Source organism: Diadema antillarum, unplaced genomic scaffold, assembly GCF_040938485.1.
Source record: "Diadema antillarum isolate AM-2024a unplaced genomic scaffold, OU_Dant_1.0 seq00000222_RagTag, whole genome shotgun sequence".
Classification (NCBI taxonomy): Eukaryota; Metazoa; Echinodermata; class Echinoidea; order Diadematoida; family Diadematidae; genus Diadema; species Diadema antillarum.
The window spans coordinates 51,443-67,259 of NW_027271276.1; the positions used below are offsets into that span (position 1 = coordinate 51,443).

At 36.9% G+C, this 15,817-nt stretch overlaps 1 protein-coding gene across 1 annotated transcript in view; it reads right to left on the reverse strand.

Annotated features, from left to right (window-relative positions):
- Positions 1-14,331: 14,331 nt before the first annotated feature.
- LOC139729173 (uncharacterized) overlaps positions 14,332-15,817 on the reverse strand; it is a 54,412-nt gene continuing 52,926 nt past the window's right edge. Inside the window, exon 23 of the mRNA XM_071640105.1 lies at positions 14,332-15,498. Coding sequence (XP_071496206.1) covers positions 14,865-15,498 — 634 coding nt within the window. The 3' untranslated portion in view covers positions 14,332-14,864. The remainder of the gene's footprint in view (positions 15,499-15,817) is intronic.

Sequence of the window (15,817 nt, forward strand, 5' to 3'; positions counted from 1 at the left end):
ATTTCCATTACCAATTGAAACAAATATGGTGATAATGGGTCGCCTTGCCTCATCCCTCGCTTTATATAAAAATAACCTGTCGAAACACCTCCATTCATAACACAACTACTAATTCCATTATACATGATTTTTACCCAGGAACAAAACGACTCACCAAACCCAAATAATTCTTCATTTCATTTCATTTCATTAATGAAATGAAATGAAGAATTATTTGGGTATTTCATAAAACAAAGTGGTATGGGGAAATCACCTTCAGCATGCAAATACGGGTAAAACAAAATGATCAAGGCACCGCTACAGACAAAATAAACAAACAAACAAACTAACTAACAAAAGAGGTACCCACACTCCTTCCCGTGCAGGGTCACAGAAATAACTTATATGCCAAATATGGTATGTGCGATTTCCATGCCATCTTACCCTGGACCTTAAAGCAAAAATAATAAAATTCGAAGTTGCTGTTTAAAACACTGCAAAGATTTACAGTTTTGAATGAATAACGGTAGTTTGTTGAACAGTTTTGCTCCGGTAACTGCTAAGGTGCGAACCTTAAAATCTGTCTTACATCTTGGAATAAATAAGGGACTATCAATAGCATATCGCGTAAAATAATATACTGGTCGTTTACTAATACATGAATTCAAATACATTGGGGCTATATCATTAGTATTATCTGGCATGTCGTGGAATATAACATTCTTTGGACAGCCAGGGAGTTACGCTATCCCAAGGGAAAACAATTACAACCAGGGAGAATATGACATTTAGGATCCTCGCAAACAATATAGCATGTCACGATAAGTTGACAAATCACATCCTAGTAATTGTAAAGGCCATCTAATATAATCTTTTATGGCTATGAACATATTATTTCTGCCTTGATTTATTGTTGAAATTGACTAAGATTATTTGACATTAAGTATAACGAGTATACTATATTGTTCACATAACAATTTTTGCAGAAATTATTGCCTCATCACAATGTTTTTGTGTATAAATTTCCTAGCATAGTTTCCATGCCATAGCAGCTCATAGTATACTGAGGGAACTTTTTTTTTTCAGAAACAGACTTTGTTTCTAACTCAAGCTTGTAAGTTCTTAATGTGTGCAGATACGCTTGCATCCACATACTTTGCTCAAGTTTATAGTCAGTTTGATGTAAAAATCCTCTTATTCGCTTGGTTGCCTACAAAATACAATGAAAATCAGAATTCTCACTTTCACTATGGTAATGTTTTTGTAATGATTTTCTAACCATGACCTCACTTGTATACTGCTTGCAAGGAAAAAATCCTTTTGTAAACAATACTGTTCCGATTTGCATATATCAGAGCTGTCCCTATGTAGGCCCGACTGTTATATTTGCATGATCATATTTAAAAAGTGTCACTAGAAGGCTATTTTTTCAACCTGCAAAACATCATTTTATGCAATGAGGGAAAATTGATAGTGAAAATGGTTTTAAAGATCAATATGTGTCGAAATTTCACGTCTTATATACTTATTTACATAATTTATGCATAAAATGACTCTCAATATGGAAACAATTTAAACAACTGAAGAGTGTTGCTGCGAGAATATTGTCTTATTCTATTAGCTTTTTAGATATTAAGTTCAAAGCGATTTAAGACATTGTCACATGATTGCTTTTTGTTTGTTCCGATTATCTATGTACAGGTGTTGATATGCATATTTTTACGCAAATAACAGCTTGTTTGCATAGAGACAGTTAGTCTCTTTAAATGAATCAATGAACTTCCGTCCAGGGTTCATACTTTGTCCTACAAGATTCAGTGCTTAATAGATTAGATATTCTTGCATAATCATACAAATTTTATGTTACTTACAAAGGTATGAAATCAATTTTTGCAGAAATTGTTTCCACTTACTCTATAGAATACTTCTACCAAATTAGGTAATTCTACTGGATGCACATATATTTTTAAATAATTTATATATATATCTTTGCATAAATTATGCAAATTAAGGCTTATTTGCACAGATACAGTGTGACCCTTTAGATTAAAAAAAAATTAATTGCCCGAGAGAACATCAGTGCAAAGTAGGACATTTGTACCAAAACATGCAGCGTTTACCCCCTTAACAAGTCTACTATAAAGCAACGTCTTCAACAGATGAATGAACTCTTTTCTTACTAGACTCTGGCATCCTAAAATGCCTTGCACTGTTTCCATCTATAGTTTTCCATTATCAGTGGGTATAAGAGAACCAAATGATAGTAACAACAATAATAATGATAATAACCGTCATCATCATCTTGAAAATGATGATAACGCTTTAGGAACACACTGTTCGTTATGTAACAGAAACGTAGTTCGGTCTTCAATATTGCCAATGAAAACCAAAATGCAATCTCTCTTTTTTGTGTGTGTTTCAAACTTGAACAGATAATGGCAAATGAATTAAAATGATAAAAGCAAAATGGTTCAGATCAACAAAATCAAGATATGGACATTTATGCAAACACTTTTGATTTATAGTCATTGAGTAACATTGATTTGAATTTTTGTTTCAAAATTAGCAGAGGAAGAACGTTTGATTAAATCTCCGGGAAGATCATTCTAGAATTATGGTCCGGTGAAAATAAATGTTTTCTGAGCCAAAAATGTGCGAGTACGTGGATGGTGAAATTAAAGTGAAACCATAGTTCTGGTACGGGTTTGAGAATCCGTCTTGCACCATTTGCTTGCAATATATAAAAAGAGTCTACTCAGAAACTTACCTGGCTGACGCGATTTTCAAGGATGATGAGTTGTTTCTGAGTATTTTGAGATAAAAAATAGAAGTCGGTTTACCGACTTTTTAATCCAGAAGGGTCCTGGTTAACTCGGTCTCAGAGAGAACTCGGCCATATTTCAGACAATTTATACGCAGTTCGTGATTGCCATATTCTATACATAGGCGCACGTTCATTTTGTAGGCGCGCCAAAGAGGTTCTTTGATGCGCGCGTTGTATCAACTCGGTCCATAACTGTGACCAGTGCCGTGTATAAAGAGAGTCTGACCAACTCTGTTTTCGGCTTATGATATTTGAAGCCTGTGATTTGGTCAAAGGCTGGTCCCGTGATCTACAGGCGCCATGTCCTTACCAAAGTCAATTACGCGGGCGCGAGCACAGCTCACACGCGGTGCCCTTTGTTCATTATGCACAGCTACGCGCTAATATTGCTTGCCTTCGGGGATGATTGCCGTTGTCTACTTTATTGAAGTAGAAGGTATACGAAAGAGATATTTTGATATGTATTCGCGATAAACAATCTGGCTCAAGTGTAATGACGCACCGCTTTCCGAGAAATCAAAAAGGAAGGAAAAGGTGGGACATTAGAGTGCGATAAACGACCTGGCTCAAGTGTAATGACGCGCCGCTTTCCAACAGATCAAAAAGAAAGGAAAAAATGAGAAATCAGAGTGCGACGAGAAAGCAGATCCAAAAAGGAAGTAAAATGTGTGAAATTAGAGTGCGATAAACAACCAGGCTCAAGTGTAATGACGCACCGCTTTCCGAGAGATCAAAAAAGAAGGAAAAAATGAGAAATTAGAGTGCGACGAGAAAGCAGATCCAAAAGGAAAGAAAAGGTGGGAAATTAGAGTGCGACCAGAAGACTGGTCAGCGAGTACCAACTCGGTTCTGGGCAAGGTGAGATTCATTATACAGGTTAAAGGTCAACAAAATATTGCTATAATTAACAAGATTAAACTTTGTCTTCCTTTGTCGTCCCTGTTTACATTAGATTCATCTCTCATATTGCCATACTTAGATTATGGTATTCTTGCGTGGGGAAATACAAATCAAACATTCTTAGATAAATTACTTCTATTACAAAAGAAGTCACTACGTATTATATGTCATACTGCATTTCTGGCTCATACTGACCCGTTGTTTTTTGAAAACAAAATATTGAAAATGAAGGATTTGTATTTGTATAATTTAGGACAATTTATGTTTAATTATGATAGAAATAATCTCCCAAATATATTTGAAACAATGTTTCCAAGAAATAAATCCGTTCACAATTACCCAACGAGGCGTACGAATTATCTCATTTGCCCTTTTTAAGAACTCTGCTGGCTCAGAACACCTTCATTTACGATGGACCAAAGTATTGGAACTCACTTCCTAATGATTATTGTAACAGCAAGAACTTTGAATTCTTTCAAGAATAAATTGAATTCATTTTTATTGAAATCTTATGACATGCAACCGAATTACGTTTGTTTTCATTATCTCAATGAAGTCATCATCATTAATCATATATGCATGAATCAGTTACATATTAATTATTTTCTATTATTAGAGTAAAATACTCGGTCAAATTTCCACCTCAGATGTTACTGTTTTTGAGCAGTGTATCGTTGTGTCTATTTTCTCCTTTTAATATGTCTGCTCTTCTGCAGAATTCTTTCTGGTATAGGCCTATGTACCCAATTCCTCTCAATATCATTCCAGGGTGCGTCTTATTACTCCTACATCCTGGAATTCAGTTTGCTTGTGACCACGATGGCGTGTGTTGCAGTTTCATTCTTTTTCCTTTCTTTTTCGTTTTTCCTTTTTTTTTCGTTTCTTCCTGTTATTTCATTTTACGTCAGTTGACATTGGTTTCTTTAATTTTGTTTCATATATTTGTTTGTAGCTTCATGATGTCATAATTCGTTCTCTTATGTATTCCTGAGGGTCCCATATCGTACAAGCTTGGCTTTTTAGTGGGACCCTCCATTTCCATTTCCATCTTTGTACTATGCATATGTATATACCTTATAAATGCAATTATGGTGTTACTCATAATGACATGTTTTGTTAATGTACGTTTTTAAAATTATTACAAATTCTGTTAATGCATTGTATATAACTTTCCCTGTTTATCTAATGGAAATGAAAATGAAGTTGAAGTTGAATGTCAGGTAAAATGTTGAAATTCTACTATCTATTGTTGATATATTATTACACAGTTCCTCCATACCTTGGAGATTACCCAATACATAAAAAAAAAAAAAACACGCCGGTATATTTGCATGCCACCATTACTCCACAATGACGCGTAGGGAAAGATTTTGGCTGTGATGATCAAAAGTCAAGTGAAATACTAAAATGACAGGATTTTTCCCATATTTTTAAAATGACCGCTCAAAGTATTCTCATAAAAATAGATTGGTTAAAGTGAAAATGCTCAAATTCCTTGTCTTGCTCAGTCTACGAGTCTTTAAAGGCGCATAGTCCCGGTAATGTAAAGGGCGCTTTTGATGATACTGCCGATCACCGTTAGCATTGATACGAAGATTACCGAAGTTGAGCTGTCATTAAGAGTAAAGTGCGTAGGTGTTGCGAAGTAACGTTGCCTTCGTTGTTTTCTCTGCGCATCGCGGAGTCTGTGGTAATGCCAGGGTGTGTGCATATGTGCTTATTACCTCCGCCAAGGGAGGAGGTTATGTTTTCGTTACCGTTGGTTTGTTCGTTCGTTCGTTCGTTCGTTCGTTCGTCTGTGTGCAAAATAACTCAAAAGCTTTTAACGGATTGGGATGAAACTTGCAGGAAAGGTTGAAAATGACACAAGTAACAAACGATTAACTTTTGGTAATGATCCGAGAATTTTGGGGGAATTTATGAAGGATTTTTCATATTTTGGCAGGTAGGGTCAATGAACTTGGGAGTTCAGGCTGCGCGTATTTGAGGTTTGCCTGGGCGCACTAAGGTGCGTGCTCTAGTTTCTGCTGGGGCGAGGCGCGCCGTGCAGCTGAGGGTTTATGACGTAACAAAGGCTTCTATATTGGGAAATCGGGCGACTTTCTGCACCAGTGTGTACGTATGATATCTCTATATAGAAGAACAAGATCAGTGGTGGAAATAAGCTGCATGCTTGGCGGAGGTCTGCGCTCTCAGAGTGCTTTTCTAGTTGTTATTACGACATCATAAAAGAAGTTTTCTAAAGCTGTCATCCCCCTCAGCCGAATCATAAGCCGAACTGTGGTCGGACCACTGACTACAGTGAATCGGACTTCTTCGGACTCGGGGAAGTGGGCCACAGCGCTAAAGAGGAGTCGATAGCGTAGGTCTCTATAGGAAACTTGCGCCGTGCGCCCGCGTACGCATTTGACTAAAACACCGCGACCATGTACCTTTAAAGGAAACGTTGGGCGTCGTGAGGTATCACAATTAATACGCCATTTGAAGTCTGAAGAAAGCAAATCTTCGAATTTCCAGTAACACGTACCCTCATGTTCTTCGTTTTCTAACCAAGTGCAAGGTCAGTGCTTAGAGATCTGGGGGTGTTTCATAAAGCTGCTCGTAAAGTTACGAACGACTTACGAGCGACTGGTGATCAGTTCTTGTGCTGAATTATGTAAGTATAGCACATCAGAACTGATCACCAGTCGCTCGTAAGTTGTTCGTAACTTTACGAACAGCTTTATGAAACACCCCCAGAACAATGTGATGGAGTCACCATATTAAAGAATAACGTCAGATACGATACCTCTCAAATGTAATAGAATAATCCTTAGTCCAATCTATATTCATTTCAAATCAATCTGTGTGCAGATCTTATCTTTTGCAAATACAACATATTTTCGTTATTACTTTTGTTGCTCCAATTCCTTTCTCTCCTGAGATACCTTCCTACACAATAACTTTCAACAAATATAAGTAGGTTTCTCCTTGGAAGATCATTAAGTTCTATCGAAATACATACACATTTTATTATTTCTTCTTCCTCGCTTATGTTACTTTAATTGCATGTACCTTCATTACTGTAGTCATCAGAATTTATTTATTCTTCTATTTCCACCGACCCTCCCATGTTTTATATCGCTCTTTACTTCCTCATATTCTTATCTATATAGGGCCTATTGCAAATTGTCATTTTCCCGCGGGCCTATTCTATAATGCAAATTCGCCATAGTTTTACCCAAGTAAGATTAGTAAAATTTCTCTTACTGATTAGATACTTTAATTTGTATCTTTCCCAGCATTGTTATGTCACATTCAACGACGAACCTCAGATTGCATGTACAGTGTAATAGGTTATTATTGCATTGATTTGAAACTGATAATCCCTTCTGGTAATTTTCTTGTTTTCAGGTGTATGTTACTGTGTTTTAATCGTCACCAATTGTTTCAAACTTCATTTTGTTAATTTTTCGCCGTCTCCATACTGAAAGTGGAAAAATGTCAATTAATGCATGAACGAACAAATGAACGACTGACTGAATGAATGAATGAAGGAAGGGAGGAAGGAAAGAAAGAAAGAAGGAAGGAATAAATAAATTAATGAATAAATGAATGAATTAATTGTTGTTTTGAACAAGTGCATGTGTCCAGTTTACGTTATGTCCTAGTGTGAAATACGGAAATGAGTGTGAAATGCATTCCACATCTAGGATTGCTGGTGCGCCCTAATAAGGTTGTTCAAGTCATTATATTAATCAGGGAGGTCCTAGTGATTGCAATTCATCTGTGACCATAAACAACTGGATTCCAAATGCTAGCAAGACAAGCAAGATGTGATATTTTATGTTTAAGTCTCTCCGTCCCAACATTGCATCTATTAATTTAGGTGAATACAAATTTAGAGAGAACATCACTTCGACTTCCTCGTTTCAATCACAACTAGAGCATATCGACTGCATGAGACAAATATCGGTCTGTGAAAATATTGCTTACATTAGTTTCCTGCCTTGTGTGTGCTTCTTCTGTGACCGTAAACAACTGGATTCCAAATTCTAGCAAGAGAAGCAAGATGTGATATTTATGTTTTAGTCTCTCCGTCCCAACATTGCATCTATTGATTTAGGTGAATACAAATTTAGAGAGAACATCACTTCGATTTCCTCGTTTCAATCACAACCAGAGCATATCAACTGCATGAGACAAATATCGGTCTGTGAAAATATTGCTTACATTAGTTTCCTGCCTTGAGTGTCCTTCTTCTGTGACCGTAAACAACTGGATTCCAAATTCTAGCAAGCAAGATGTGATATTTATGTTTTAGTCTCTCCGTTCCAGCATTACATCTACTTTTAAAGGACAAGTTCACCTTGTTAGACATGTGGGTTTAGTGAATGCAGCAATATTAGTAAAACACATCAGTGAGAGTTTGAGCAAAATCGGACAATCCGTTAAAACGTTATGAATTTTTGAAGTTTCTGCTCAGTCACGGCTGGATGAAAAGACTACTACAGCTTGTCATGTCACATGAGTACAACATAAATAAAGAATAAAGAAAACTCAACATATTTCCATTTTTCTCGCACGACAAAAGAACACTCGACTTCTCTCTTTCAGAAGGCAGGGGGAATAATATTACCCTTAACATACGTCAGTAGCAAGTCGAAGAAATGTGCACTTTATTCAGAAATTAAAGATTTGTGAAATTCTCTTTTTATTTTCCTTATATAGTTGTACGCATTTGACATCATACACTGTAGTAGTCTTCTCTTCCAGCAGTGACTGCGCAGATACTTAAAATATTCGTAACTTTTGAACGGATTGTCCAATTTTCCTCAAACTTTCACTGACGTGTTCCACTAATATTGCTGCATTCTTTCAATCCTTATGTATATGAAGGTGGACTTGTCCTTTAAAGTGAATACAAATTTAGAGAGAACATCACTTCGACTTCCTCGTTTCAATCACAACCAGAGCATATCAACTGCATGAGACAAATATCGGTCTGTGAAAATATTGCTTACATTAGTTTCCTGCCTTGAGTGTCCTTCTTCTGTGACCGTAAACAACTGGATTCCAAATTCTAGCAAGCAAGATGTGATATTTATGTTTTAGTCTCTCCGTTCCAGCATTACATCTACTTTTAAAGGACAAGTTCACCTTGTTAGACATGTGGGTTTAGTGAATGCAGCAATATTAGTAAAACACATCAGTGAGAGTTTGAGCAAAATCGGACAATCCGTTAAAACGTTATGAATTTTTGAAGTTTCTGCTCAGTCACGGCTGGATGAAAAGACTACTACAGCTTGTCATGTCACATGAGTACAACATAAATAAAGAATAAAGAAAACTCAACATATTTCCATTTTTCTCGCACGACAAAAGAACACTCGACTTCTCTCTTTCAGAAGGCAGGGGGAATAATATTACCCTTAACATACGTCAGTAGCAAGTCGAAGAAATGTGCACTTTATTCAGAAATTAAAGATTTGTGAAATTCTCTTTTTATTTTCCTTATATAGTTGTACGCATTTGACATCATACACTGTAGTAGTCTTCTCTTCCAGCAGTGACTGCGCAGATACTTAAAATATTCGTAACTTTTGAACGGATTGTCCAATTTTCCTCAAACTTTCACTGACGTGTTCCACTAATATTGCTGCATTCTTTCAATCCTTATGTATATGAAGGTGGACTTGTCCTTTAAAGTGAATACAAATTTAGAGAGAACATCACTTCGACTTCCTCGTTTCAATCACAACCAGAGCATATCAACTGCATGAGACAAATATCGGTCTGTGAAAATATTGCTTACATTAGTTTCCTGCCTTGTGTGTGCTTCTTCTCAAGTAGTCAACTGGGATTTTGCCTTATACGTACTTTTTGCTTTTGTCAAAACAAAGTTAACAGCAAGTATAAAGGGGGTAATCCATTACAAGCAGAAAAAAAAAATCTTACCAGGATTTGAAAGATGAAATGTGATGATTAAATACCACATAACATAATATGCTAATTTCCCCTCTTCTCATCAGCGTTCAAGAAAATATTACAGAACTTCGCTCGTATCAGCGAAGGGTGCCAAAACGGCCATGCCTCAGACGACGTGTGCTGAAGAGGAGACTAGAATAACCCCGAGCTGAGACACTAGTTGACTGTGCCATGGTACGGCTTGCCTTGCCATCACGGTTCACTTCATTTGAGACTGGCAGTGGTTACTTCTTAACCACAGCAGACATTCATCAGTGGCGGATCCAGAGGGGGGCGCAACCGGCGCACGCCCCCCCTTATTTTTTGTTAAAAACGAAAGAAATAAAAAGAAAACAATGAAATAAAACACGGAAGTGCCACCAGAAATATTAGTTGCCCCCCCCCCTTTTTTTTTTACAGAATTCCTGGATTCTCCCCTGTTCGTGAACATGCCTTTACAAAAGAGAAACAGTAGAGTGCATGGCTTTTTGTTCAAACGCGGAAGATCCCTGAACGCATTTTCTCACATTTCTTGCCATTCCTGTATCAAGGATCAACGTTCTCGTCTTTGTATTTTGTTGTCGTTGGTGGTATATTGTTTCATCTGATTCTTCTCTTAGTGAATGTAACACGCACTAAAATTGGCAGAGTTTGTATAAATTTCGTATAAACACGTAAAGTATGTATAGCACTTCCATGGGTTGTCTACTTCCCGTTCGATAGGCCATCGTTATTAAAAGCTGTTTTGATATTCAACAAAAAGTGAAGGATATAAACCTCTTCCAAAATACTATGTCTGTATCAACGGAAATCAGTAATTCCTACAAGGAGCATATGCAACAAAAAAGTTGTCAATGATATAATTCAGTTTGATACTTCACGCTGAAATCATGATACAAAGATACATTTTATCTAGTTTCGTGTGTACCGCTAAATACGCTATGTACAAATATAGTTGACTTAAGTTTTGCCGCAGGCAATTGTTGAGGGCAATGCATTTAATTTTGCTCTCTTCTGTATCGCATTCATTTCCTTGAAAAAGACTACGTAGAGATAAAGGTCAAAGCACGTAGAGTGTGTCTTCATCGGTAGAAGATTGTCAAGTTTATATCATGAATAGGTTTAAACAACTATTTCGGCAGTGATAATGGTCCATGGTAGATACAGTTGATTCAGGTAACCTTTCCTGCTGGAAAGAACAAAGTGTCCCATAGTGTGAAATACAATGTGAAACACTGTGTGAAAAAAAATGCAAACACAGTGTGAAATCTTTTCACACTATTAAATTCGAGCGCTTTCTTACAATGTGAACAAATTGTGAATCGTCAATTCACAGTGTGAAACAACATTACTATGTGAACACTGTCGAAGAAACGCACCACAGTGTAAAAATAATCTTCACACTGTTAAATTCGAGCGTTTTCACGTAGTCGACTCTATGAACACCTACATTGTGAACACAACACATTGTGACACAAAGTGTCTTTCCAGCGGGAGGGGGGGGGGAACTTATTGACAATGAGGTTGTCATGGGGAGGGGGGTACTTGTCTGTAGTGTGGATGTGTGTTGATCAAAGACAGAACAATCTGTCAAAGTTTGTTCTTGCATTTCTTTTCTTTTTTACTCGGGAAACAATAGGGGATATGTATGATAGCAAATGATTACCAATCACTATAATCACAATGGAACCATCTTCTGCAAAATCCAACTCTTATGTCAAAATAATTTTGTTGTTACATTTAAGTCTCTGTAGCATGAGATATGATAATCGAAAGATCCACGTGAATAATAACAAAGAATATGCAGGGAACACCAATCCATTTTTAAGATGATTGAAAATCTAGAGTTAATTGAATAAACAGAAAGATTTTATTCAAGCAGTCAAGTTTCGTTTAAAGCAAATGTATATGGGAATTGAGGCGAGGCGCCTTTGCAAAGCTAAAGGGGGCGCACGCATCCCCTTTTTTTTCTTTTTTTTTCTTTTGTTTCAACCAAAAATAAAGAGGGGGCGCGTGCCCGGTGCGCCCCCTCTGGATCCGCTACTGTATAATGATAAAATTAATATGCAAAGTTTTACTTGTTCACATGAACCAAGGAATTGTATGTATCAGAAACATTAGCTTATGCACTCTCATCATTTGATGACGTACATTACTTCAATGTCACACAATTTTCCAGTTGCATTGCGCCAAGGTTAAAACCCGATTTAGACTCATTCGTGGTTTAGCTAAACTTGAAGTTTAATTCTGTATTCTGTTAGCGAGGTTTTGAAAAAAAAAAAAGGTGTTTCTTTGGTGCATGTGCCTGCAGTACTTCAGTGCCACCATCGCTGGATGAGAAGACCCGATTCAACAAGCATAGAACGATATCAAGAAGAAAGTTCAACATAAATTTTCACTTATCACGCATAAAAAAGACCATTTGACTTGCCTCTTTTATAACAGAAGGCAGGGGGAAATATTACCTAAATATGTATATATACGTCTATATAATACATATATTACGACAGTGTATAAGTCGAGGGAATGCGTACTCTAAAAAAAATACATTTTATGAAATTCTCTTTATATATGGAATGTATATTGACATTAGTTGATAAGCTTTTTGTTTTAAACTGACTTCTATGGCTTCTTGACCTTGTGTAAATCTTTTGTATTGGTAGAGATCCTTGGCGACCATTAATGAAACTTCCAACACTTTTCTCCATCTCATCTTATCGTGAGATGCGCCGTGTAATAAAGCTTTAAGTTCAGTTCAGTTCGGTACAATTGGCATTTATTCACATCACTCCAACAAAAAAATGAAACAAAACAGAAATCATGCAGTACACAACTATTGTTTCATCATTTATTATCGTAAGAATACATAGTAGGGACAAAGATTATAAAGTATAGAATAAACTATATGTCAAATTAGGTAAAATATCCAAGAACAGCAATCAGCTGGCAATGTACATTTTGGAAGATTGTTTAAAAAAGTAGATACACATGTATACGTAATGTAGATAAAAAGTAATCCACCGAAAAGCAAAGCTTGTAGGACGTGGATCATCTTACACGTGATATGTGCTGAATAACATCCAAAATTGATTCATGTACAGCAGGCAACAAAAACATCATAGTTATAAACAATAGCTATTTTTAACTAACAAAGATACAAACCACGAATTTAGACACTACAACCTACAAATACTAGGAATATTGAGTCGTGTTTACCCGGCAATAACACACATGCACGAATAATGAACGCTTTTATACATAGATACACACAGGACACGACGACATACAAGGAAGAGAGCACTATCACATTACATAGCAACAAAAAAAAAGAGAAGAGATACGACGGAAAAGAGAAGAAAAAGTAGAGGAATAATTTTATATAGATAAGTAGGAGGGTCTATATGATACAAGATTCCACTCAATTTCAGAACAGGGGAAAACACAAACAGTTATTAACACATAATTCATTTGATTGGCAATGTTGCATCTAAAAAAGCAAATGCTTCCCAGAATTGTATTCAAATGCAATGGATAAAGCAGATTCTTTTAACTTGTAGCTAAATATCACTCCTAGTTTTGATCTAGTTTAAAAAAAAATGTATTTTGAGAATTCATTGTTCTCAACAATGGAAGATTAAATTTGTTTGATCGTCGCGGTATGTAATTATGCACGTTAATGATTGCACTAATTAACAATGCCGTTGAATAAACCGTACATAATTTGTTCTCCCAACGTCATCTGGCATATTTGCACTATGCCATGGTAACCGATTAGGAATATAGTTTCTTATTGTGAATGAACTTTCTCCACGATACATCTTTTCCCCTTGATCCTCAACCACACGAGTGTTGCAAAACGTATTATTCAAGGAAACCCAAACCCAACCCAAACCCAAACGCATCAGTGAAAGTTTGAGGATAATCAGACAATCGATGCACAAGTTCTGGTGTTGGAACCGCTAGATGGGGAGACTACTACAGTTCATGACGGCATGTGTGGACAACATAAAGAAAATACGAAGGGAATTCCACAAAAAAAATTCATTGTTCATGAAGTCTACATATTTCATCAAGTTGATACTGACATATTTTTATGTTAAGGGTAGTAATTATCACCCCCCCCCCCCCCTGCTTTAAGAAAGCGGTTAGTCAACTGCTCTTTCATTATGCTAGAAAAGTGAAAGCATGTCGAATTTTCTTTATATTTTCTTTATATTCTTATCCACACATGACGTCATAACCTCTAGTAGTCTCCTCATCCAGCGGTTTCAACACTTAAACTTTAAAAATTCAAAACTTTTGCATCGATTGTCCGATTTTCCTCAAACTTTCACTGATGTGTTTTACTAATGTTACTGCTTTCACTCAATCAACATCTCTCTTGGGGTTTTGGTTTTCTTTAATCATTAATAGTTTGAGCCTGAGCCTTTGGTCGAGAAATAAAAATCAATACTAACCATTCTCGACGAAACAGTGATCATGGTGACCCTTTCGTGAGTTTCAGTTTCAGTTTCCGTTTAGTTTATTTTCATTTTTCTCAAAACATAAAGAATAATCTATCTGTGGTAACACAAAGTATTTTCTGAGGAAACATATAACCAATATAACCAAGTGTAAGTTAACGTCAATTGTGCTAATGAATTATTCTTAGAAACTTGCATCACCCTTTCCTACCCTATACTTCTTCCTCAGTTTTTCCTCCCAATATCATTATCACCATTTATCAAAGAAAAAAAAATAATACTCTTATTTTCCCAAATGAACTGTCAAAACTTCATAGAGACAACTTTTACTACTTTATAGGCTATGATGCCAATATAAAAAGAAAAAGAGTACTTTTGTTCCAGAATGAATTCTGTTTCTTTAACTTATACTATAAACATTTCAATTTTTGGAAAGTTCGATCTTCCCTCTGGATGTTGGACCTTTGACTTCATGTCATTTATCGTCACAGTATATTTAATCTGCACATGTTATTAAAAATGATAATAATCCCCACCCCCATCCACACACACAAACACACATACACACACACAAATACACACACGCACAATTCCAAACAATTCTTGAAAGTACATGTAGAAAGAACTACCTCCGAATGAATACACCTATGGGGTACAACAATGCGGGGAACTCATTTCAAGGTAAACACGGAATACACTCATGTATTCTCTTCAATGTCTTAATCATTTTGTCTTCCAGGATAACGGACCTACTAAACAAAAACGTTATCTGATTCTTTGTCGTTTCCTTTGTCGTGCGTAAAAATGGGATTGTTATACCATTGTAACTCACTTCCGCTAATCGACTGTGTCATACCGTCAATATGACTAGACTCAGAGAGAGTACTCTCTCTATATTTGCGATCATTTTTGTGAGTTTTGAAAAGGCCACTTGTAAGAGAAGAGCTCAAGGCAGAGACCGTGCTGACTTTGCGTGACCCGGAACTACTTCCGTCCACGGAAGCTTCCCTGCCAATGCCGCAAGCCAACCCCCACTGTTTGCGCACGACCGGCTTGCGCACGCAGTAGAGTAGGAAGATGAAGAGGCCCTGGAAAGAGTTGAACACAATGAACAAGGCTTGGACGACGTCACTGATACCGTCGATCAGAAGAAGGTATCCAGTGACCCAGGTGAGACCGAGCAGCACCAAAATGGTGACTGCGTTCTGAACGCGTTCGATGGTTTCGCGACGCTCAGCGTGTTTGTCTTTTTTGACCTTTCCGCCCACCTTGGCGGAGAGCGCCAACTGGCGGATGACCAGGATGAAGATGATGACGTTAATTAGTAAGATGACCGCCACTGGGATGAGAAGACCGCCGACTTGCGACCACAGGTCTGGAAAGCAACTGTACGACAAGCAGAGGCATATTCCACATTGATGGGTGTTCGAGCCACAAATAGAGACATATTTCCAAGACGATTTTTTTTTTTCTAAATCAGCAGCAAAATTTAGCCTGTGTGTTCGCAGATGTTTGTGCAAAAGCTATCGTTGACGCAAACGAAAAAAAAAAACAAGTTTGCCCTTAACTAAGACACCTTTCAGATGGAGAGTGTATATAAGTGCGAAAAACCGAGGTATCAAAGAAAAACATTTGCAAGTCCAATGAAATATAACAAGGTGTGGAGTATTTGTCTCTTCTTTTCACTGGAAGGATCATTTCCATA